The 26,906-nt window shown below is 38.3% G+C and overlaps 1 protein-coding gene across 1 annotated transcript in view; it reads left to right on the forward strand.

The window, feature by feature from the left end:
* NSF (N-ethylmaleimide sensitive factor, vesicle fusing ATPase) overlaps positions 1-26,906 on the forward strand; it is a 161,432-nt gene that overhangs the window by 74,021 nt on the left and 60,505 nt on the right. Inside the window, exon 9 of the mRNA XM_059907700.1 lies at positions 13,779-13,978. Coding sequence (XP_059763683.1) covers positions 13,779-13,978 — 200 coding nt within the window. The remainder of the gene's footprint in view (positions 1-13,778; positions 13,979-26,906) is intronic.

The raw sequence follows: 26,906 nt of genomic DNA on the forward strand, positions 1-26,906 counted from the left end.
CTCGAACCCGCGTCCCCTGCATTGGCAGGCAGATTCCCAACCACTGCACCACCAGGGAAGCCCCTGCATTAATTTTTGTGAAGGGTGTACAGTCTGTGTCTAGATCAATTTTTTTTTTTTGCATGTTGATGTCCAGTTGTTCTAGCACCACTTTTTTGAAAAGACTATTTTTGCTCCATTGTATTGCCTTTGATTCTTTGTCAAAGATCAGTTGGCTCTATTCATGTGTGCATGCATTTTTTTCAAATCCATTATTGACTGCTCCTAATTTTGCTTCTGCTTTGTTTTTTGGATCATTCCTCTTATCTTTTTCAAAGCTTCAGTAAATAACACTTGAATTATAGCAATAGCTTCTTTATTGTCTTACTAGCCTTCGGTCTCCTTTGTTCCCATCCTGGGATATTTATTTTAAATCTTACTGTCTTTGCAAAACTAGCTGGTTCTATCAGAATATCAAAGGAATTATAGAATCTCAGCATTGAAAGGGATCTTAAAAGTCATTTAATTCACATACTTGTCTTTTGTTTACTTTTCTCTCCATTTCTGCTGAATAACTTCTGCCAAGTTCTTGAGGCTAAGCTTGAATTCCTTCAATGACAGGAAACTCATTCTTTCTGAACACTGCATTCCATTTTTTGGACAACCGTTGATTTGAGTCTTCCTTAACTTAAGATGAGATATACGTCCTTGTAGCTTCTCTGCAAACTCTAGTTCTCCCCCTAAGACTATACAGAACAAGGATAATCCTGATTCCCTGTGAAAGCCCTTTAGGTATGTGAAGAAAGCTATTCTGTCCAGAACTAAACTCTTCTCAGATTCATGTTTTCCCTAAGCTAAAACTCCCAGCTTGATTGGTTCTTCTAGTAAACCCTTTTATAACTTAATTTTTAGCCCTCTACCATTCTATTCTCATTTCTCTGAACTTTAACATCTGTTTATGTTTGCTTTAAGTTGTGAAACTCAGAAATCAGTGGAGTACTTTGAGTACTGCAAGTGTAGTCCATGTTATGCTGTAGACCAGAACTATCCGTCCTTTGTTCAAAACATCAGTCTTCTTTTAATGCAGGCTGAAATTGCGTTAACATTTTTGACATCCACATTCTATCTTGACTCATACCGACATTATTGTTGAGTAAAACCCCCAAGTCATCTCTCACAAAACCATATCTCCCCCAGTTGTACTCAAGTGTAGAAATCTTACATCTATTCTTTTTAAAAATTATTTATTTATTTATTTATTTTTGGCTGCGTTGGGTCTTCATTGCTCTGCGCGGGTTTTCTCTAGTTGTGGCGAGTAGGGGCTACTCTTCGTTGCGGTGCGTGGGCTTCTCATTGCGGTGGCTTCTCTTGTTGCAGAGCACGGGCTCTAGGTACACAGGCTTCAGTAGTTGTGGCACGTGGTCTCAGTAGTTGTGGCTCACGGGCTCTAGAGCACAGGCTCAGTAGTTGTGGTGCATGGGCTTAGTTGCTCCGCAGCATGTGGGATCTTCTCAGACCAGGGATCGAACCCATGTCCCCTGCATTGGCAGACAGATTCTTTTTTTTTTTTTTTAAATTAATAGCTACTCTATTTATTTATTTATTTATTTATTTTTAGCTGTGTCGGGTCTTCCTTTCGTGTGAGGGCTTTCTCTAGTTGCGGCAAGCGGGGGCCACTCTTCATCGCGGTGCGCCGGCCTCTCACTATTGCGGCCTCTCTTGTTGCGGAGCACAGGCTCCAGACACGCAGGCTCAGCAGTTGTGGCTCACGGGCCCAGTTGCTCCGCAGCATGTGGGATCTTCCCAGACCAGGGCTCGAACCCGTGTCCCCTGCATTAGCAGGCAGATTCTTAACCACTGCGCCACCAGGGAAGTCCCGCATTTATTTATTTTTTTTAATTTTTAATTTTTTGGCCACGCCTCGTGACATGTGGGATCTTAGTTCCCAGACCAGGGTTTGAACCTGCGCCCCCTGCAGTGGAAGTACAGTCTTAACCACTGGACTGCCAAGGAAGTCCCTTACATTTGTCCTTGGTAACTTTTATCTTGTTAGAATAGTTCTTTGCTCTTCAACAGCTACAACTTGTCAAGGAATAAAAAAAATATCCTTATTAGCTTATGATTTAATTGAGGCTATAGAACATGTACACTAAATAAAATAAAAACCTAAGAACTCTTAGAAGGCAGCTTAATGTAGTGTCAGTTATAACTATGAATGATGTTTCTCAAAGTGTCCTTTGGCCTGCATTACAGTCACCTGGAGGGTGCTTGTTAAATAGCTTCCCCAGCTCCACTCCAGACTTAATGAATTCAAATTTCTAGGAGTAGTGCTTGGAAATCTGCATTTTAAGGGGCTCCATTGGGGACTGCAGGTAAAATGAGTTTAAAGCTAAGGGACAGAGGAAAAAAAAGAAGAAAGGAAAAGCTGTAAAATTCTGAAACTAATAAAGATACATGCTGCCAGATGGCAGCAAGGCAGGACCTGCTATAGTAGAAGCATGATCTTTGTCATCAAGAATTTGTGAAATACCCGGCCACACCCTCTGAGGGAGTAAAAAACGGATGGGGGTGTCAGCAAAGATTAGTTTGGAGAGTTACTACACATACCCCATCTTTAGTTCTAGGCCATCGAATGAGAAGATCTATAGTGAATCTCAGGTGACTAATTTGGATATAGACTAGTCGGGTGGTAGGCATCCTGCATAGATGCTTGGTGCTTAGGGCGCAGGCCTTTTCCACTTTTTCATAACGGAACTCAAGGTGCTCTTGGCATTTTAAAGTTGATGGGGCAACAGCAGGTCTCTACTGGACAAAATGATACCCAGAGATTAGACGATCAAAGACCTGACTGCTCAAATGGGGTCAGAAGTTGTGTTTTTAGTCTTAAGTATTTCCTTTTCTTAAAGATTTGCTAAGTGCCCAGTTAAGCAAATGTAGGTAACTCGTTTTAGAGGCTGATTGACGATCTTTGAAACAAACAAACAAAAAGCCCTCCTATATTATGAGTTGATGGAAGCTATTCTCCAGGTCCTTATTGCATGGTTGGAAAACTGTTTCTTAGTGTAAATAATCATATTGTACTACTAAAATGATAAGTTGAATAGAACTAAGAAAATACTCATAATTCTAGGAGGAGTTAGAATTATGCAAACTTTAAAATAAAAGATTAAATATTGATGTTAATTTGTGATTGTATTTTCTGCAAGTGCATGCATGATTTAAAAATAAGCATTCAAATCTGGTTTGCACAACTGCAGAGAGAGGCTTGCAAGACTTGTGAATATGTCCTGACTTGCCGCTAGTCTGTTGATAGCCTCCCTATTTTGGCAAACTTGGCAGATCTGTCTGCATTTGAACTGGAAGCTACTTGGGATTCCCCTTTAAACATCACAAAACCCACTTCACACTTCTCTCTCTTTATAGATCATGTTTCCCACAAAATAAATTAAACACTCTTTATCCTGATGCTAATTTGACAGACATTCCTCCTAATTTATTATTATTCTGCTTACTCTTGTGTAAAATTAGTGTTTGCTGTTATTCTTTCCTCTTTTGGATACCTAAAAGTTGACTGACAATTTTTCCTCAGTGCAGCTTGCCTCTGATATAATCTCAGGAAAACAAAGAAAATTCACTGCTTTTTAAAATTGAAGAGATTAGCAAATACAAATTTGTCACTTTTATGGATAATATTTGAAAGATTATAAACAGTAAACATTACTATTTATTCATTTTACTGCAGAAATAGGCTGTGTATTTTTCACTGAGCTATTTTAAGAAAAGAGATTACAATTAGTATATTAGGTCTCATACATATTTTCATGTATTATTTTCATCAGAGGGGCTACATAAGCCTTATTATAATGGATAAGGTCTTATTATATTTAGACTTTTAGGTCAAAAATCATTTCAAGCTATTCATAGCACACACTTAAAGCCTCCTAAAGTTCTCTCCACCAAAATTTGTATGATTGTAATCACTGAATATCAATACCTGGGGCTCAAACGGTGTTGCAAATTTTTACATTGTTGGAGAATTGCTAATTCAACTGGAAGAGAGTGGTAGTTAGAATTAAGGTGAGAAGTGCATATCATACTAATCTACCTCAAACTAAGAGGCAAAGGATGGGCAGTGGTAATCTAGCACTGCAAATGCCCTTTTGGGTGAAGAACCCAGAAATAGCCCCAGTTCCTCTCAATAGAACCACATCATCCCAGGTGGGTGCTAGCAGAGTGAGGTGTGTGCCCCCATAAGAAAGAGGAGGGGCAGCTTTCTAATATCTGGTAGTTAAGGGCTATGAGAGTGTGTGCAATTGGGAAGATAAGGGGAACTTTGGAAAAGAAACATATTTATTATAATAGAACAGGCTGGGGAGAAAGATGATAGAAGGATGTGTATACATGGAACTGATAGTTGTGGTAGCTTGGTTTTTATGGATGGAGCTACATCTTGACCCTAAATGAGGTTGGAAGGCTTGAGAAATAGGTGTGAATTGAATTCTGCCTAAGGCATAAGAGAAGCAGGCAGGATTGACTCTGATAGTAATCCACCTGGAAGAGAGAGACTAAAGCTACAGAGAATCCTGCCCTACTGAACACTAGTAAAATCTTTGTGAAACTACTGTGTTACAACTCATTTACTACAGTGTTAATTTGGAGTTTGAGATTCATCAATGGAATGGGCACTATAGTTTGCAATGTCCAAGTGACACTCGTGTTTTAGATAAAGTGTCTAAGGGGCCAGATGGTCACAGTAGTCTCAGAAGGAATTTCACAAGCAAGATTGTCACTTATTTTCAAGCATTACAGTCACCTAACAATGATCTAATTCTCACATTAGCAGTTAGGAGTCTGGTTCCATTTCATCACTCCTCTATAGCAAGGTGATAAAAAATAAGCTAATATTTATTAAGCCAATATTTATGAGATCTTCCTATAATACTGCCAGGAAGTATTCTAAGTGCCTTATGTGCATTATACTTAACCTTCATAATAATCTTCTGAGGTAGTTGCTATTATTTCCAGTTAGTAAGTGGAAGAACCAGGACTTAAATCCAGGCAAGCTGACTCCAGAGCCCCCACTTTTGAATTTATTTAATACAAAAAACTGTCCTTTATTCTGAGATTATGTCCATCCTACCTTTTGATATTACAATATATTTTATTATATGAAGTGGTGCTGATAGAAGATGCCAGATTTGATATTTTTGTTTGTTTGTTTAAGAAATCTTCACCTTGCAAAATAAAAACTAAGCAACCCAATGACAACACTAATCTCCAGGTATTTTTTAAAAAAGAAGTTGTTTAGCTAGTTTTGGAAATCTAAGTCTGAGTATCACTGGTCAGAAAAATGGGACTCTTAGTAATTTTTAATGTTCTCTAGAGATTTTTTCACTTGATTTATTTCCTAATGCACTTAATCCAATCAGTCCTCACCTATCTGGCACCTGACCACAAGTCATACTTTCATCCATTTGACAAATATCTGTTGTGAAATATAATTGAAATGCAGCTTTGCGGTTCATATTTTAGGAAATCATTAAAAATGCTTTATGACAGGGGCTCTAGAATGAGATACAAACAAGCCTTATACAAAATTATTTACAGAATATAGTCTTATAGTGAGGTTCCAGTGTCATGTTCACTTAAATCCTTAGTAAACAATGGCATTACCATTTGCTATGTTTATTTCTTTGGTGTTTTACATTATTTGTACTGTTATTAATAGCTATTACATAATGATATATTAATAGATATTAATACTTTTCATTGTCCCTAACATATGGAGAACAAAATGGAAGAGAACAAGAGTAGCCCTGCTAGAGAAGAATGAACAGGGAGCCAAACAAAGAAGTTGTCTGGCTTACTTGTTGCTCTAACTGTAATCTTCCTTGTTTGCTTTATTTGTCTGTGTGTCATTTGTGACTTCAGTATCCTTGTTGGTGATTTGTTCAGCAGTCTGTCTTCACAGTTCTTTGGAGTCCTCATCTCCATTTAACTTTTCTTTCACTCCATCTCAGCCGCCCACTCTTTGGTCATACCCAAGACTGCACCATCACTAATAACCACTACTTCGGGGATCTCAGTTTTAAGCATCTTGCTCTCTAGCCACCTCCCATTTTTTCCTTGCTTTCTTCTAGCATAGCCCTTACCCCAACTCCAGAAAGTTTGACGTGGGGACCTTCCAGTTAATCTACTCTGTCGCTTCCCAGACTTTTTGTCATCTTTACCCAGCTTAGATTCCATGGTCTATCACCTTCACCCTCCTCACGTACACCCTTAACAGCCTTGCTCCTCATCTTGTATATGTCAGGTGTTTCTCAGCTACCTGCTTACTCTGTATCAGTACCCAGCCTTAAATATGGCTTAAGAAAAACACAAAACCATGGTGTTTGATCTCACTTTAAATTTAAGAACCAAATCTCAAGCGAGCCCTCAGTATTTCTTGGAATCAGTATTTCCTTGCATTCCTTCTGTATTTCCTTAGTCTACACTTGATCTTAGCCAAAAGGCCGAGAGGGATGTATTTCCTTAGTCTCGTCAGTTCCCTCACCTGCTCTCTGAGATGACTAGTTCCTCTCCATTCTTCTCAAACATCCAACACCACCTCTTCCGTCCTTCCATCCTCACCAGCAGCTGATGATCTGGAATCTTTGTTTCACTGAGAAAATAGAAATAATCAGAAGAGAACTGCTTCATCTTCCTACCTCCAAATGTAGCATTTGTTGAATGAATCAAAGAACATGATATCCTAGAACTTCATTTACTCCTGTATTCAAATATAATTAGCAACTTAAAATTCCAAAACCAAATATATAAAGCCATTTTTGGCCATTTTGAATTATGCTTTTCACTGCCACCTTCCTTTATGTTACTGTAACCAAGAGTTGTTATGTTTTGCCTCATCCAGATAAATATTAGGTATTTTTAGGAAGATGATTAACAGGAGCAGTTAATAAAATAAGCAGTTAAATAACTGAACTCAGGAAATGAAGAGAAGAAATGCTTTGGCACTATATTTGATTATACTATTAGCCCACATTAGTTATTACTTATATAAGTTATGGAGGAAGGAGAAAAGATGTGAATGACTTAGAAATGAAGACTAAAGCCTCAAACTTGGTGGAGAATGGATGGAGAATGTTGAAAACAGGCCATGTGATAGTTTTGGATTTTTTTGGATGGAAAATTAGATAATAGACTTGAGCAAAAATTAGGTAATAGACTCTAGCTAAAATTAGATAATAGACTTCAAATTAAATTAATACTTTACCTTGTGTTGCTAAACTTTAAGATTCAGTTTTGAAAAAAAGAGATGGTTAAAACCAAAAAAGTCAAGATCCTTATGCCAGCTTTGATAAAATTTATATTTATGTAATTGAGTAAGAACCTACCTTACCTAACACTATAAGTTGCTTATATAATTACAACAAAGAGGAGAGTCCCTCAGTAACCTGAATTTCGTATGCTGAGCTCACTTATGCAATGGCATCTGTCTGCTCAAGCACATTTCCCCACACGTTTTCCCAATTCCCCACGTTCTTTCCAAACCTTTACCATGTTTCCCAATATCATCTCCTCATCCTGCATTTTGTAGATGACCTAAGCCCCCTACTTCACATAGTAAACAGAACCCAACATGCGTAACCTCAGCTTACTTCCTCTTCTCTTTACTTAACTAGTCTCAGAAGAAGAGGTTTCCTTGCAACTGTCTCCTTAAATCCCTACTCTTCGTTGCCAGAGTTCCTGCAAGTGTGATCTCTGTCTGTTCTTGCTTATGCTACTTAGCTTCCTTCTCCTACCGCAACCCAGAATGATGTGACCCAGATCAGCATGAACTTTCTGATTTTTAAATCTAATGTTCTCTTTCTAGGCCTCATCCTTTGTCTCTGGAGCATTTGTCCCTATTGTCACATTCCTCTGCTTAAAGCTTTTTGAGGCTTTTCATGTGCCCAGAGCGGGCATTCAAAAATATTGAACCAATAGTTTTGATATCTTCTCTGAGCTTTCAACAAGTCTCTTTTAATGGACATTACTGCCTGAATCTCAAATGCCTTATAGCCAAAAACAAAGTTATGATTTCCTCTTGCTAACTTCTTGGTTGTTTTCTGAGATTACTGTCATTTTTCCCATGTGCCCCAAGGCTAGATGCCTTAAGGTCATCCTTGACTCTTCCCCTTTTTCTTATTTTCATTTGGTCTCTAAGCTCTGATGAATATCTCCCCTCTCTTCCATTCTTTTCCTACTACTATTTCTTAAGATTACTACCTCTTTCCATTCCTGGTCTCTTGTCTGGATTATTTCAGTAGTACATTCAGGGATTTTAATTTGAATTCCATGATTGGACCTCAGAGGATCTAAAAATCTTCTCAAAATTGCATGCAAATTTTTGTACATGGGCATTTTTCTGGGCAGGTCCATTAGACTATTCCATGGGAAAGAAAGTGAGAGATAGAATGAGAGAATATGACATTTTAAACAAGTCAGTTCCACTGATTTCTCATTCTTCTATGCCTGCCCTTTGCTATGTAGTTCCCTAACCCAGGGAACTGATCTCTGAGTAGTGAGGGGGCATGTAAGACATAAAGGAAAAAAAAAAAGGAACAGTACAGCTCGCAGTCAGACAGTCCAGCAGCCAGAGATCAGAGGCTCCCCAGCATCAGAGCTAGGCCTTAATGTCCTGGAGAAGCTCAGGGGAAAGCTGGGATATCAGTAGGGAGGCAGCCTTCTGAGGCCTCTGGACCCAGTTGTTCATGTGCTTCCAAAGGACTTGGAGGGATAGGAAAGCTTAATTGGCAAAAATCCAGAGCCAGCCAGTGAGGCAGTGTCCCCAGAAAAAGGTTAAGAACATTCCTCCAACTAGACTCCCACCCTCTGATCTTTGTTCTCTAGTCCTTTGTCTACTCCACCGCCAGTTAGTTTTTAAATACACATCTCCGTTATGTATCCTCCCTGATTAAAAACCCCTGGGTTTTTACAAAACAAATTAAAAACTCCCGGGCATGGTGTCAGGGCCTTCCTTAGTTGGGAACCTGTCATCCCCTTACTCAGGCACTCACCTCCAAGGCTCCCAGCCACAGAAGGTGATAACTGGCTGTTTTGAGAGGACAGCTTCTAGGTCCATACTGCCATGCCTAATCTCATGCTAATCTCTCTCTTTAGGGTGCCTTTTCCCTTCGCTTGCCCAACCATGAACCTCAAACTGGCCTTCAAGACCCAGACTGTATGTTACCTCTTCCCCTGTGTCCATCCCTAATTTTCTGCCATCACTCTAGCAGAATCAGTCTCTCTTGGCTAGGTTCCAAAAAACATTTCATGCACATCTCTGATAATGTCATATTATATTGTAGATAACCTATTTTTTTTTTTTAAATTGTCTTTGGGCCATTCTTTTTTTTTTTTTGTAATATAGTCTCTAAAGGCATTTATTTATTTATTTATGTATGTATGTATGTATGTATGTATGGATGGATGGATGGCTGGCTGGCTGTGTTGGGTCTTCTTTTCTGTGCGAGGGCTTTCTCCAGTTGCGGCAAGCGGGGGCCACTCTTCATCGCGGTGCGCGGGCCTCTCACTATCGCGGCCTCTCTTGTTGCGGAGCACAGGCTCCAGACGCGCAGGCTCAGCAATTGTGGCTCACGGGCCCAGTCGCTCCGTGGCATGTGGGATCTTCCCAGACCAGGGCTCGAACCCGTGTCCCCTGCACTGGCAGGCAGACTCTCAACCACTGCGCCACCAGGGAAGCCCTAGATAACCTATTTTTATTTGTCTTTCCTACTAAATCAGAAATGCCCTGTAGGTAGGGACTGCCTTTTTCATGTTTGTATCCCAAACACCTAGTTTCATGCCTAGTCCAAACAAGAGCTTAATACACTTTTGTAGAATGGAATTACTTATGAAGAGTTTTTATGACTCATTTAAATTAGAGACCAGTGCTTATTTAATAAGTCAGAAAGGCTATGATAATAATAGTAATAACAAAGTCCCATTTCCACTGCTTATTTAAGTAACTGCTTCCTTTGTGGAAGTGGATTTTGAAAATCTTCACATGTCATTGTATATTTTTGATGTGCTTTCTTGACATCCTAAAAGAATTATGGTTCTCATGCAGACTAGAGTTAATATGACATTCTTATTGATGTTATATTGAATAGATTCTGTAATTTCACAGATCTGTATTATATATAAGTTCCACGGATGTGCATTTTGTCTTTCTCTCAAACTTCATGGTAATATTTTGTGGGTTATTTATTTTATGACATCTGAGTCAATTTAATTCAAAACACATTAAATTGAGCATTTCCCACGTACAAAAACAGAGTTACAGAGTTAAAAATCTACTATTTATGTATTATGTAGTTTGTCTTGCTAAATTTGTAAGTCCCAGTCATTGCAAAGGTGTTTTTTAGGTATTTAAATTAGTTCAGCCATGAAAGCACATACTGTTCATAATTTAAGAGCTTCAAATAATTTTTAAAAACCATTTTCTATACCCCCATTTTCTCTGAGTTTTGTAGGAAAAGAATCAATAATTTACTTATTCAGCCATTTATTGAGTACATATTATGTGCTAGGCATTAGGCTGGGTGTCTGCAATTCAGGATTGATGAGACAGTACCTCCCCTTGAATAGTTTACAGTCTAATAGAAAAGAAAGTATATAAACAAATAATTGCAATTTAAGCTTTGGAGAAGAGGAAGGAAGCTCCTTCTTTGAGAACTGATGCTGAGGTTGAGAAAAGAGATGTCTGCAGATAAATTTGTAGATAAAGAAGCAGGGATGTGAAGGGGGTTTGGAGATATAATTAAGGTTACTAATAACCTCATCAGAAGATAGGGAGATTAACCTGAAATATCTGGGTGGGCCCAACATAATCACATAAGGTAGTTTAAGGCAGAAGAGACAGAGAGATGTGTCAGAAAGAGAAGCTGAAGAGAACTGAAGCATAAAAGAAACTCAGTCACTTGCTGGAGGGGGACCACATGGAAAGCGTCAAAAGGAAAGTAGGCAGCCTCTAGGAGAAAAGATCAACCTGACCCCTAGCTGACAGCCAGCAAAGAAACAGGGATCTCAGTCTTACAGTCACAGTCACAAGGAAATAGATTCTATCAACAACCCACATAAACTTGGAAGTGGATTCTTCCCAGAGCCCCATTGGCCCACACCTTGATTTCAGTCTTATGTAAAATGGAGCAGAGCTACCCAAACCCACCCAAACTTCTGACTTAAAGAACTGTGAAATAATAAATTTGCAGTGTTTAAAAAAAAGAAGGTGGCCAAAAAAAGAAAAAAAGAAGCAGGGAGCTGAAGAGAGTCCATACCTGATAGTCTTTTTTTTTTTTTTTTTAATATGAAAAGTAGGAAACTAGATCAACTCTAAGAATTAATGGCATGGGTAGTGCTTGAGAAGAGAACAGTGAAGTCTGGATAATAACTAAGGAAAATAGGAGATGAACAGAAACAGGTAAGGGGTGGCATGCAATATTGAGAAAGCAGTGAGAGTAGAACTGAAATCAGATAGCATGAGACTGTTAGGATATCAGTCAGCACAGTGGTGTAATTTTCTCTGGTCATGCTCTGTGGCCAATGTTTAGGTGCAATAAAGCCATATTGTGTTCAGGGCTCATAGGGTAGGTATAACAGAAGTATAAGAATGCTGAGGAGGTGAGAGTCCTTGAAAGAAAGCATGGCTTAATATGGAAGGAAGTGTGGTTAGAAGGAAGTTGATAAACTTGGAGAAGGTTGAGACTGGAGAGATGGGCCTAAGGGCTGGTACTTTGTAGGTACTTAGCAAGTCTTCATTTTATCCTTTCTGGCTCTCCCCTCCTTGTGCCTGTGTCACTCCCTCCACCACCACCTGCCTCTGCAATGGTTTATACAAATAGTCTCAAATCATGATAGTAGCAGTTGGTTTGGAGAGGAAGGTTAGGAGGCAGGTTCCAAAGTCCTCGTCAGATGTGTCCCAGTGGCTTGGATGCTGACAGTGCCTGGTGGTGTTGGCCTCTAGGAGAAGCTCAAGGCTTATCCCCTTATCTCCTTACCCCTCATGCCCCAAGGGTGGGACAAGGGCAAAGACATTTTATGGGCCACAGTTTTTTTTTTTTTTTAATTTATTTTTGGCTGCATTGGGTCTTTGTTGCTGCGCGCGGGCTTTCTCTAATTGCGGTGAGCGGGGGCTACTCTTCATTGTGGTGCACGGGCTTCTCACTGCGGTGGCTTCTCTTGTTGCGGAGCACAGGCTCTAGGCACGCGGACTTCAATAGCTGTGGCACACAGGCTCAGTAGTTGTGGCTCGCGGGCTCTAGAGCTCAAGCTCAGTAGTTGTGGCACACGGGTGTAGTTGCTCCACAGCATGTGGGATCTTCCTGGCCCAGGGATCGAACCCGTGTCCCCTGCATTGGCAGGCGGATTCTTAACCACTGAGCCACCAAGGAAGTCCCTGGGCCACAGTTCTTAGGACAGGAATTTACTCTGTGATGAGAAGGGTTAAGAATCTAAGCCTTTAAGTGTTTCCACTAAGTTCCCCTTGTCTCTACAAGTCTAACCAGAAGCACAGATCTCATTACTTTCAAGGATTTAAAAAGGAGTCTTTTTTTGAAACGAAGATAGAAGCAATGACCGTACTGGCAACCCAAAGTATCTTCCTCCTCAGAATCTAAAATTTCTAGTAAAGTTGGTTGAATCTTGTGTTTTCCTTTATTGAGTCATTCGATGTATTGTCATAATTTTTCTTAAAGATATAATTTTTTAAGGCTTTCGTTCCAAATGAGGACATTTTCCATAAAAATACACTGTATCCCATTTCCAGAAATTTTCTTGTTCACCTGTAGTTTTGAGTGTAACGCTTGAAATCTAAGAATTCATTATTTCACAGAGTGCTTTTTTGGTGTAGTATAAAGAAAAAACGCATAAGTAGAGTCATGCATCTTAAGTGTGAAACTTAAATAGGTGAGAATTCCTAGAGTGAGTAAACAGAAACCAAATTTCATCTTAATCTTAAGAAATGGAGTAAATGCTTGTGTAGAGTGGGCTAAAGAAATCCCAGGGAGTCTAAATCATTAGTCTTGCTATTTCGCTATTGTTAATGATACCTTTAAGGCATTTAGCAATGGTTGCCTAGAAAAGAATTGAACACTATTCTTGTGAAGCTTCAGTTTCATTTTCATCCTGGTGGCTCTGAGAAAACACGTCTCTCACTTGGCATAGTCACGTGAAATAGGGCATTCAACTTCATCCACAAAGTCTGTAACATCCATCTGGACCCTATGGATTGCTCTATACCCACCCAACTCAGACATGTCTGCCCTTTCTTCAAGTGCTTGTATTGACAGGTAGACCTGTAATTTCTTTGACTAAGATATAGTTTCCACAGCCTGTCGTATCATAATAGATCTGTGTTGGGTTAAACTTGCCTAAAAACAGATCTTTTTCCCCCTGGCTTTAAAGTAAAGGATAATGAAAAAGAGGTAATATTTCCTAATTAGGTATTTAGGTCAAAGAGACATTTTCAGAGTTGAAAGTATTTGTTCTCAATGATAGTTCAAATATACTGTTCCAAAGACCTTTAATTGGCAGCTTTCCCCCTCAACTATTGGTACTGGTGTAGGAATTGTTTGTGGATTTTCTGTTTTAAAAAGATCTTCAGTTCATTCTTGTTCTGTTCATGGCACCTAGATATTAATATATGTTAATGCTATTGCTGTATTTTTCCTAACATGCACGTGAAGAAGAAAGAAAACTTTGATGTCTTACTTGGATTTTAGTTAGTTGATGTAAGACTGTTTTCTTTTCCTTTTTAGGTTGCAAACATGTTAAAGGCATCCTGTTATATGGGCCTCCAGGTTGTGGTAAGACTCTCTTGGCTCGACAGATTGGCAAGATGTTGAATGCAAGAGAGCCTAAAGTGGTCAATGGGCCGGAAATCCTCAACAAGTATGTGGGAGAATCAGAGGCTAACATTCGTAAACTCTTTGCTGATGCTGAAGAGGAGCAAAGGAGGGTAATGTTAACATAAGTACAATTTAGTAAAAGTTTGTTATCACTTATATGATGATTGAAACCCAGAGTTATGGTGGAAGACTTGTTGCTGTGATTTATAGTTTGAAGAAATTGCAGATAAAATTTACTTAGAACTGAGTTATGTCACTGAACTGGGATTGTGGGAGATTTACATGTTGTGAGCAGATGTCAGTATCCACATGTTCATAATACAAAGATAGATTATATGAGCCAAAGGTTTTGCAAAAACAGATCATGAATATGTTTTTAAGTGACACTTTTATTCCACATTACTTCCAGAGACTTGAACTCATTTATCCTAAAAGAGAGAAATTAAATCCATAAAGGGACTTGTAGAATTAAGTATGTGTAAGGTTCATGTGCAGAAAGCTAGTTTACTTACCACTGACTTAACTCAGCTGTAGTGACAGGTATAAGTTGTTAGGTCTCAAAGGAAAACTTGATTGGGGTCTTAGAAAAAAATAAAATTAACTAAAAATCAAGCCAGAGTTTACTAATTGTGATGGTTAATTTTGTGCTAATTTGCCTGGGCCTCAGGGTGCCCAGACATCGGTTAAACATTATTCTGGGTGGGTTGTGTTTACCATTTGAATCTGTGGACTGAGTAAAGCAGTTGTCCTCCCTAATATGCCATCCAATCAGTTGAAGGCCTGAATAGAACAAAAAGGCTTACCTTCCCTTGAGTAAGAGGGAATTTCCTACTGCCTGAGCTGGGATATCAGTTTTTTGCTGCCTTCAGACTCAAACTGAAACACCTCTTCCTGGCTCTCAAGCTTGCAGGCCTTTGGACTGGAACTACACCATCAGCTCTCTCGTGTCTCCAGTTTGCCAGCTGCAGAGCTTGGGACTTGTCAGCCTCCATAATTATGTTAGCCAACTCCTTACATTTAATCTCTAGATAGATAGATGGATAGATAGATTTTATATATATATATATTCTTTTTTTTTTTTTCAGGTACCAATAGAATAGATAGACTAGATCTATAGATCTATTGATTCTGTTTCTCTGGAAAACTTTGACTAATATACTAGTATTAACATATTTGTTTCATTAAAGGAAAGTTTAAAAACAGTGTCATGGGATTTCTGGTTCTGGCAATACAGTAGACTAGGTAACCTGAAAACCTTCCTTCTACAAAAATCTTCAAATGCTGGGTAAAATATAACTAAAATAATTTCAAATGCACAATTGAGCTCTCAGGAAAGAAAAGGAAGTCTTCAGAAATCAAAAGAAAACTGAAATCTAGAGTAGTAAAGATGAGCTGCAGCTTTTGGTTCTGGTAATGTGTGCATTTGGGTTTTAGCATCCACTAGGGGGCATAAAATGAGTCCTTGAACTTACTTAAGGTGTGGCCTAGGAACTGGAACCTTCAAAGCAGCTCTATCATCAATGAAAAGCATGACTAGAAAATATTTCCCTACCAGCACAGAGAAATAACAAAACCTTTTAACTATTTGCTTGGGTTCTAGAGTGGGAGATGAGGAATCTGCCATGGGAATTCTAAACCATGGATCTTTAACTCATGCTTAGGATTTGAAAAAAAAACACACACACATAAACACCCCACTATGTAGTCTGGGGCCCCCAAATTGAGAAATTAATTTTAAAATGAATCCTGGGCCAATGTTACCACATAGGGTTGTTAGATATAAGCACACCCCAAGGGATACTCCAACAAAGCCAGGCCACAAGAGATTCTCACAGGGGAAGCTAAAATAGCTCCAGTAAATGGAAAATGTCATCATCAAAAAATTTTTTTTTTTTTAAATTATTGATTCCTACTGAATCAGCAACTCTGGGGGTAGGTAGAGCCTAGCAACATGTGTTTTTTTACTTTTTTGTTTGTTTGTTTGTTTATTTATTTATTTATGGCTGTGTTGGGTCTTCGTTTCTGTGCGAGGGCTTTCTCTAGTTGTGGCAAGCGGGGGCCACTCTTCATCGTGGTGCGCGGGCCTCTCATTATCGCGGCCTCTCTTGTTGCGGAGCACAGGCTCCAGACGTGCAGGCTCAGTAATTGTGGCTCACGGGCCTAGCCGCTCCGTGGCATGTGGGATCTTCCCAGACCAGGGCTCGAACCCGCGTCCCCTGCCTTGGCAGGCAGATTCTCAACCACTGCGCCACCAGGGAAGCCCCCATCAAAATTTTAAACTCAGCAACTAGGTTAAACATAAGCAGTAGTTTCAGCTGAGGAGAGATATGATAAACAGTAGAATAGATCTAAAGAAATCACCCAGAATGTAGCACAGAGAGATACAGAGATGGAAAATATGAAAGAGAAATTGAGATAACAGAGTTAAAATGAGAAGTCCAAATAAAAAGAATAGTGTAGAGGCAATATTCAAAGATAGAATGGCTGAGAATGTTTTAGAATTGATAAACATAAATACTTAGATTCATGTAGCACCATGAGCCCAAATGGGATAAGTAGAAATTTATATCTAGATGCATTGTAGTGAAACTGGAGAATACCAAAGGAAAAAAGAGAAATGTCTTAGTATCAACAAAAAAGAAATGATGATGACATCCAAAGGGATATCCATTATGTTGACAGTAAACTTTTTAACAACAGCAAGAGAGACCAGAAAACAGTGTAAGAATATCTTCACAGAGCTAAGTAAAAATAACTGTCAACTTAAAATTTTATACCCAGCTTAATTCTCATTCAGGAATAAGATGAAATGAAGGTATTTTTTCAGGCAAAGTCTAATAGAGTTAACTAGTCACAGAAGCTTGTTGGAAGAATGTGAAGCAGGATATATTTGAGACTGAAGAAAATTGAACCCAGAAGGAAACAGTGGATGCAAGAAACAATGGTGAGCAATGAAATTGGTAAAAATGTAGATAAAATCTGGAGCTTCTACTTCTGGTAGTGGCAGATTAGGTAATTTGAATCATGCCTGCCACTGAAGACTACCGGAAAAGCTCAATAAAATGTTTAATTTTTTTTTTTAACGTGTTTGGAGGTATCAGAGAGCTTACAAGATCTAGGGGGAGAATGGAGGCCCAGAAAAAAAGGTCCCAGTGTATGGGGGTCACTGTTCCTCTGGAGAAATTAGCCATTTCTGGAGGGAGCTGCTAAACAGCTATGCAGCCCTCTTGACTGGCTAGTGGGTATAAGGAGGACAGAGATTAGAGCCTATGGCCCACAAAGAGGGGACATCTGATGAACATGCCTCATTTTTTTTTTTTAATTTTTTTTTTTACATTTTATTTATTTATTTATGGCTGTGTTGGGTCTTCGTTTCTGTGCGAGGACTTTCTCCAGTTGCGGCAAGCGGGGGCCACTCTTCATCGCGGTGCGCGGGCCTCTCACTATCGTGGCCTCTCTTGTTGCAGAGCACAGGCTCCAGACGCGCAGGCTCAGTAATTGTGGCTCACGGGCCTAGTTGCTCCACGGCATGTGGGATCTTCCCAGACCAGGGCTCGAACCCGTGTCCCCTGCACTGGCAGGCAGACTCTCAACCACTGCGCCACCAGGGAAGCCCCATGCCTCATTTTGAGCTGGGACTCTGAAGGGCTACACCATAGGAGCAAGTGTTAACCAGAAGCAGACATGCTGTTAGAGAGGCTACAGATCAGCTTTGAGTCGTGTCATTCTCTAAAATTAGGCTGAGGGTTCCTAAACCACTAGTGCCCCCAGACATTTGGCAGAATTGTAGATCCTTCCTGGTGGAAGGTAGTATCATGCAAGGCCATAAACTATTTCTATAGTTTGTAAATGCAATGCCTGGCTTATAATCAAAAGCAATCAGATACACAAAGACATAAACAACATGAAGAAAGAGAAACAAAAGATGATAGAAACTGGGCCTCAAGATACTGGAATTCTCATACAGACTTTTAAAATAAGTATACTTATTACATTCAAAGAGAAACAAGATTGAAAATTTTGGCAGAGCACTGGAAACTGTTAAAAAAAAAATCAAATGGAAATTCTGGGAATGAGAAATTCAGTAAATTAACTCAAGTTTAAACAACAGATTAGACACATCTAAAGAGAGAATTAGTGAACTGAAAGATGTTAGACAAAAATAACTACAGACAAAGGATGAAAGGAATGAAGAGAGATAAATACCACAAGAAAGTCTAGTGCACAATTTAAATTTCCAGAAAGTCAGGAGAAAGAGGATGGGGCAAAAGCTGTATTTGAAGAGAAAAGGGTTTAGAACTTTCTAAAATGGGTGAAGAACATCAGTCCATGGATTCCAGCAGTGATATAAACCTCAAGCAAAAGAAATACTGAAGAATTCTACACTTATAATCATTGTTAAATGGCTGAAAATAAAGGAGAGAGAGAGAGAGAGAGAAATCTTAAAAGCAGCTAGAGAAAAAAAGGATTACCTTCCAATAAACAACAATTAGCTGGCAGCTGTCTTCTCAACAGAAATGACGAAATCAGTTGAATGTCATTTTTTAAGAGAATAGCTGTCAACTTAGAATTTGCATTGTCATGTAAATATACAATAAAGTACTGTATTGTAATAAAAATAGACTGTACACAGTTGTGAATCTAACAAATAAATGTTGAGCAAAAGAAAACATGAGAAAGGATCATATATGATTCCATTTATATACAGCTCAACTAAAGTATAGTGTTTAATGATGCTTTCTTCTAAGTTGGTAAAACTGTAAAGGAAAGTGAGGAATAATTACCTTAAAAATCAGATTGTGGTTGCCTTTGGGGCACGGAGGGGAGGGGTGTTGGGGAAGGGTGGTGAGGAGGCACTGCCAGGATGCTGGCACTCTTCTGTGTCTTGTTATGGTTACATGGATGTTCATTTTGTGACAGTTCCTTCAGACATACATTCACATTTGTGGAACTTGCCCTCTATGTATGTCATATTCCACAATAAAAACGTTTAAAAGAGGTTAAATTTAAGAAGCATTCACTGTACCAAATAATAATGATGATCAATATCTCTTTTTAAAGATAGAACTAAAATACGGAACAAAACATGTGGGAAGTGGGTTGAATCCATGTAAGATCCTTGTATTATTTGGGAAGAAGTTAGACATGTTAATTAACATAAAACTTAAGTAAATGTTTATGTGAAAATTGTTTATAGTTCTCAAGCTTTTCCAAGGCATGAGGGAGGAGTGGGGGAAGGAATAAAGAAAACTCAAACACTTTAGAAGGCAAGAAAGGAATAACAAGACTCAAAGAAAATGTGAAGATACTGAAAATGTAACTTTTAAAAAGATTTCACTTACAAAAGCAGTCAGAATGATAAGGTAACTAGGATTAAATCTAACAGGAACGTTAAAGGAGAAAATTATAAACATTTTTGAAAATCTTTTTTCAAGAGCTAATAAATGGTAAGATAGAACATGTTCACATGGGAATCCTGACATTATCTTTAAAATGACAGTTCTGCCCATATTAATCTGTAAGTTCAATGCTTTTCCAGTCAAGTCTAACAGGACTTTTTTGGAATTTGACGTTTTTTTTTTGGATGCTTGAAGAGTCATGAAAATTTTGGAGAATAATGAAAAGTTACTTTTTCAGATATCAAGACTTACTGGAAAGCTAAAGTAATTGAAACAATTTTATATATTCATGCAAAAACAGACCATGGAAATAGAGGAACACAGGAAGAACTTGTTACGTGAAAAGTGGCAATACAAATCAGAGGGGAAATGATATACTGTTCCATGATGGGACTGAGATCATTGGCTCTCTGTTTGGAAAAAGATAAAATGCAGTCCCTATCTCACTTCATACAGAATTACAAAATGGATTTGCAAAAAACGAAACTAAAACTTACAAGAGAAAATTTTTAGAAGAAAACTAGGGAAAGACATTAAGAATTGAGGCTAGGGAAGAATTTCTTAATAAGATATAGAAATTAAATCCATAAAAGAAAAAAATGTTTATTTGGCTACATTAATATAAAGAAAATTCTCTCTGACAAATTACACTGAATACAAATGTCTCAAACTAGAGAAGATGTTTGCAACCCATATTATCCACAAAAAATTGGTATCTTCTATAATAAATTCTCTGTAATAACTCCTGTATAATAAGTAAGAAAAAGACAAACACCACAATTTTTAAAAAAAACTGGCAAAGGAGATGAATAGGCAGTTCCTCAGAGGAGGAACCCAACGGACGATAAGCAGATGAAACAATGCTCAGGAAAATGCATAATAAAAGAGAAATCACCTTATAAACAACCTGATAAAATTTACAAAGGCTAATAATGCCAGAAGTTGATGAGGTTATGGAGAAACAGGGCTTCATATACATTACTAGTCATAGTATAAATTAGAAAAATAGTGAGTAATATCGTGCAGATTAATTTGACACCTTACAAAAATGAAGATGCACAAACCTCATGACCCATGAGTTCTACTTCAAGACAGCTACCCTAGAGAAACACTCTTGCACTTGTGCACCAAATGACATGTACCAGAATGTTGATTGCCGCACTATATGCAATGGGGGGAAAACTAGAAATATCTTGATTCTTCTCAGTAGGAAATGGAATATTATCTTAGACATTAAAATAAATAACAGATTTACATGGATCAATATGCATAACACCCAGAAACATAATATCTATTTTTTTAATCTAGTAAGCTTTATTAAATCTAATTTATCCTGTCATTTCCTACTTTTTCTTATTTTTGTTGATGGTAAAAATAAATTTTAAACATTGCCTTTATAACAACACTTCTGCTGCTTCAAATCTACTTGTTGGGTGCTTAATCATTTCAGTTTTACACAAGGTGGTTTTCTCCCCTGCTTCCCTATATCCTATTATGTTCTTGTTCATATTCAGATCTCTAGCCGTCTCAGCTCCATTGCGTCCTGGTCTATTATTGCAAGTCTAATAACTGATCTCAACTCTTCAGACAGTCCCAGAACCAATTCGGTTTTACAATTCATTCCTAATACTACAATATTTTTTGTTTCAGGTATCTTTTTACCTCTCAGAATACCAAGAAAAATAGTCATTACCATTTACTATCTGGGTTGAAAGAACTTCTTTTTAAAAATTGTTTTTAAGTTGATTACAGATCACTTGCAAACAAAAATAAAGGGAAGTAGAGACTATTAAAATATTTAATAGAGCTTAAATATAGCAAACCAAATTTTTATTCCATATTTTCCTGGGTTTGAAGATATCTACTGATTGCTTGATAGATAGATATATACCCAAAATGCGCAGGAGCCTCTGTATGTAACTAACTGTTTATCAGTTGTTATGCGTGAACTTGTACACTGATTCTAAATTTCAAATACATCTCTAATAGATTATAGCTTATCATTACTTCTTGTTCTTCTACTTGCCATCGTCAAGACAATACTTGAAGAGTTTTTGTTAAAATCTTTGGCTTATAATTTTGTTGAAGAGGGGAAGGACACCAGGCACTCCATAATTGCAAAATATTTTTATTTTTAGATTTGTATACACCTTTTAGAATGGCCAATCTAATTTTTTTTAAGTATCATTTTAACTTTATTTATTTATGGCTGCATTGGGTCTTCATTGCTGCACGTGGGCTTTCTCTAGTTGTGGCGAACATGGGCTACTTTTCCTTGCAGTGCACGGGCTTCTCATTGCACTGGCTTCTCTTGTTGCGAAGCCCGGGCTGTAGGCTCGTGGGCTTCAGTGGTTGTGGCTCGCGGGCTCTAGAGTGCAGGCCGAGTAGTTGTGGCGCATGGGCTTAGTTGCTCCGCAGCATGTGGGATCTTCCTGGACCAGGGCTCGAACCCATGTCCCCTGCGTTGTCAGGCAGATTCTTAACCACTGTGCCACCAAGAAAGTTCCCCAATCCAATTTTTAAATGTCTGCATCATCTCTTTCTTCTTGTTATCTCTCTAATACCTGCCTACAATATATGTCTACTAGAAACCATGTCAAGAAAATTCTGATACACAGATGAAAGAAGAGATGAAAGAATACTGTCACGTGTCCCTTTAGAAAAAAATGAGATGGCCTAGCTGATCAAAAAAATATTGCACAATGAAAACTTTTTGTTGAATAAGTAACTGGATGAAAATGCTGTATTTTCTTTTTGTCCTTAGAAATATATTATTCAGGGCTTCCCTGGTGGCGCAGTGGTTGAGAATCCGCCTGCCAATGCAGGGGACACGGGTTCGAGCCCTGGTCTGGGAAGATCCCACATGCCGCCGCGGAGCGGCTGGGCCCGTGAGCCACAATTGCTGAGCCTGCGCGTCTGGAGCCTGTGTTCCGCAACAAGAGAGGCCGCGATAGTGAGAGGTCCGCGCACCGTGATGAGGAGTGGCCCCCGCTTGCCGCAACTAGAGAAAGCCCTCGCACAGAAGGGAAGACCCAACACAGCCTAAATAAATAAATTAATTAATATTAAAAAAAAAAAAAAAAAAAAAAAAAAAAAAGAAAATTCTGATACACAGATGAAAGAAGAGATGAAAGAATACTGTCACGTGTCCCTTTAGAAAAAAATGAGATGGCCTAGCTGATCAAAAAAATATTGCACAATGAAAACTTTTTGTTGAATAAGTAACTGGATGAAAATGCTGTATTTTCTTTTTGTCCTTAGAAATATATTATTCAGGGCTTCCCTGGTGGCGCAGTGGTTAAGAATCCGCCTGCCAATGCAGGGGACACAGGTTCGAGCCGTGGTCCGGGAAGATCCCACATGCCACGGAGCAACTAAGCCCATGCACCCCAACTACTGAGCCTACACTCTGGAACCCACGAGCCACAGCTACTGAAGCCTGTGTGCCACAACTACTGAGCCTACACTCTAGAGCCCGCGAGCCACAACTACTGAAGCCCGCGCGCCTAGAACCCATGCTCTGCAACAAGAGAAGCCACTGTAATGAGAAGCCTGCGCACCACAACGAAGAGTAGCCCCCGCTCGCCACAACTAGAGACAGTGAAGACCCAAAGCAGCCAAAAATAAATAAATCTATTTTAAAAAAAAGAAATATTCAGTCATCCTTGAGTTTGAGAAAATCTATGTAGGATACCATTATCTGAAGGCACAGAGTCTGAGATTTTACTTATAATGATCCATTTCACCATCTTCGTTTGTGTCTCAGGTGCTGCTATTTCACTCTTTGTGTTCATCTTTGGATTCATCTAATAATTATGAAATATTTTCCTCTGTTGATTTTCTTTTCTTTGCCAAGGAAGGCCAAGGAACAAAAACAAACAAACAAAAATCTGAATTCTCAACTGTGTTCAGTTAAAGCTAAAATCAGGCAACAAAGATGGTGGATGGTGTCTAGACTTCTTTTATACCTTCTTGAGAGAAGATGCAATACTTTGGGCAACACAATGAAAAAGCTGAAAGTTGATGTCATCGTGATATTTATTTCACTATTGCATCATTCTTCAGAGCAATTCCATCTGTTTATTTTCTTATTATTTTAATCTTTTTCAGTACAGTTAGGAATAATTGATGAGTAATGATGACATAATTTCTAGAATTTTGAAATAGCATAATATATCTTAGATTTACAAATAGATCCAGTGGACCCATGCAGTAATTGCAAGATGGAATGAGGTTTTTTTCTGTTTTTAAAAAAATATATTTTCCGTTTTGTTCCTGTGGAATACTTGTAGAAAAAACGTAGTCATGAGATATCAATCTTTATAAATAGTTAAAACTGCTTAACAATGAAAATTAAAAACTGAAATTGTTTTTCAAGTGGACCCTAATGGTATACTGAGGATTAAACATTAGTTGCAGGTGAGAAGCATTTTATAAAATCTGTTGTGATAGTTTCCACATGGCTGCATAGGTATCTTTGGTGCTGTTTTTAAACTTGCAGACAGTTTAAGTATGACACTATTAATAATAAAACTGAGTTGGCAAAGAATTTCTAGGTAGATATTAATCATAGCCAGCTCTTTCTGATATACTTTTCTCAATCCTTACATCCAGAAAGGCTTGGTATATTCGGTTAATGACCCCATGGAGAGTATATATGTGTTACATAATAAAGAAAAGCATCACCTCTGTGATTCTGGACAGTCCAGGCTGACAAAGATGAACACTTGCATATAGGTCAAAGTAGCTAAATATAGAACAGCCATTTTCCAAGGCTGTTGCCAGGGGCTCCACAGCATCAGCTCTGTTTCTACGGGGGAAGACTTTGCAAATGGTAAGAACAGAGCTACAAGTCAGTGAGTTGAAGAGAATTGCATTGTGGAACTTTAAACTCTTTGGTAAAGGGTTTATTGATAATTCAGCTATATTAATCTGTGAACATTAATCTTGACATCTTCCTTACCTGATTCCTAATTTATTGCAGTAAGAACTTGCCTTTATTTAAGTAACACACCTGTAGAAATTGATGTTATCATACTCAGTAGGTTGGCGGAAGGGACCTGATGACAAGTCATAAGATTAGCAAGGTTCTGAAAAGGTCAGAATTGTACTGAATTATGTTTAGGGAAGATTGCTCCTGTGATCATTAAATCAAGCACAGTGTCCTTATTGTCTCTGGCTTCCCTTCCACATAGATGATTTTTGAGGTTGGACTGAGAAGGAAGTCATGATTCCAGTGGTAACATAAGGCACATTGATAGCAAAATTCATACATTTTAACAGCTTTTTGTTTTATGCTGTATTGACAGACAACTTTGAATAAAAATGTTTTCTAAAAATAATGTAGAATCTCACAGCTTTTTAGTCACAAACAGGAGTGTCCTAGTTTTTCTTTGAAGACAGCAAGCATTAATGCTCTACTATATAGAAGTGTTTGGCAAAGCTAAGGTTGTAGTTCCAATTCTTCATTCTCTGTCTTCTCTACAGATGGAAAGGTGAATAGTTTTTGGTGTTGAAATTTTTTTAAGTAACAAGCTATCACTTATCATCAGACATCTGTTCAATAAATATGACAATAATTGAGAAATAAAGTTAATTTTTTCAGATTTTAATTTAGTTTTAAAACAGTTGTGGAAAGAGAACAATTTGTAAGTTATGTTCAGAAAAAAATATAATGAAACTTAGTTAAATTTTGGAAACCTTGATGAACACATGAGTATCATCTTGCATAAGAATACATTAAAGAATGAACAATACTCCAAATAATGAATAATAGAATGTTAGTGTTATAAGATACTGTATCTATTTTTTGTTTATTATTATGAAGTAGAACTAACTTTTCTGGTGTACCGTTTTATAGATTTTAACATGTGTATAGTTTCATGTAACCACCACCAAAATCTACATGTGGAACATTTACATCACCCCCCAAAATTCCCTCATGCTGTTCCTTTGCTAATAACTCCTGGTAACTACTGATCTGTTTTCCGTTCCTATACTTTTGTCTTTTAGAGTGTCATATAAATGGGATCATAGTATGTAACTATGACTGGCTTCTTTTTTTTTTTTTTTTTTAAATTTTATTTCTTTCTTTATTTATTTATTTTTGGCTGTGTTAGGTCTTCGTTTCTGTGCGAGGGCTTTCTCTAGCTGCGGCAAGCGGGGGCCACTCTTCATCGCGGTGCACGGGCCTCTCACTATCGCGGCCTCTCTTGTTGCGGAGCACAGGCTCCAGACGCGCAGGCTCAGTAGCTGTGGCTCAGGGGCCCAGCTGCCCCGCGGCATGTGGGATCTTCCCAGACCAGGACTCGAACCCGTGTCCCCTGCATTAGCAGACAGACTCTCAACCACTGCGCCACCAGGGAAGCCCTGGCTTCTTCTTTTTGAGACTGGCTTCTTTCACTCATCATATTGCCTTTGAGATTCATCCGAGTTGTCGCATGTATCAAACATCCCTTTTTACTGTTGAGTAGTATTCCATCTTATGGATGTACCATAGTTTGTTTATTCACTCATCGACTAGAGTGCATTTGGGTTGGTTCTAGTTTGGGGCAGTTATGAGTAGAGCTGCTGTAAACCAAGGAGTGGAATTGCTTGATCATACAGTGTTTTATCTGTTTTTATTTTTTTAATATATATTCAGATGTGTTTTAGATCCAATCCAATTTCCTTCAGGTCATTTTTAGAACTGTTTTTCTTCCTACTTCTGATGTAACATTTCATCTTTTATCTTTGTCATGTTTGCTTGATCCTTTTTCCTTTGGGTTGCCTTTATTGGAGTCATCTTCTGGTATTGTAGCCCAGAATCTGTCTTGCTTTTATATGCCTCCAGCTTAATTATATGATTCATCTTCTTACAGAATCTAGTTCGCTGCTATACTCTTCTTTACCATTTGTAGATGACTTTCAGATCTGTCTTTCTCACCTGTTTTCTTCAGTTTATATCTTATTCTCTGGAGGACATTTCTAATTAGATGTCCTGTTAACTCTTTAATCTTCTTATGGTAGAAACTTAAAAAAACTTTTTTTCCCTTCCATCTTTTCCCTTCTACAGCTTTCTTATCATAACTACAAGATAATTTCTTACCTTTGCTGTTACTTCCCCTTCTACTTGCAGGCAGTAACCAAACCTAGGACTTTGCTTTTTAGTCATCACTACTCCCATCACCATAACTCTCTTACAGTTTCTGTTTACCTCATTTACATACCACTGTTTCTCACTGACCTTCCAACTACATATTTCTCAGTTTCCATCCTAAAGTCAGGATTAAAATTATCTTACATAAAGAGGATTCTGCTTTTGCAAGTGTGTGTGTGTGTGTGTGTGTGTGTGTGTGAGAGAGAGAGAGGGAGAGAGAGAGAGAGAGAGAGAGAGAGAGAGTTTCAATAGAAAGGCCTGCTCCCTGTTGTGATAGTACTATAACTTTTGTTTCTCACGTTAGGTAAATTTTATTATCCCTTTTATAGGGCCTGGATTGCCTCTTAGCCATTTGCTCAAGTGGCCCTGCATGCTTCTAAATTCTTATCTGTTAGGCCCTCTTTTTCTCCTTCTACATGTCTTTGTTCAGGAGTAATTTCTCATACCACAAAACAAGTATACCTGTGATTTAGGAGGACACAAAGTTGTGTTTGTAGGTAA

Source organism: Balaenoptera ricei, chromosome 20 (genome assembly GCF_028023285.1).
Source record: "Balaenoptera ricei isolate mBalRic1 chromosome 20, mBalRic1.hap2, whole genome shotgun sequence".
In the NCBI taxonomy this organism is placed as follows: Eukaryota; Metazoa; Chordata; class Mammalia; order Artiodactyla; family Balaenopteridae; genus Balaenoptera; species Balaenoptera ricei.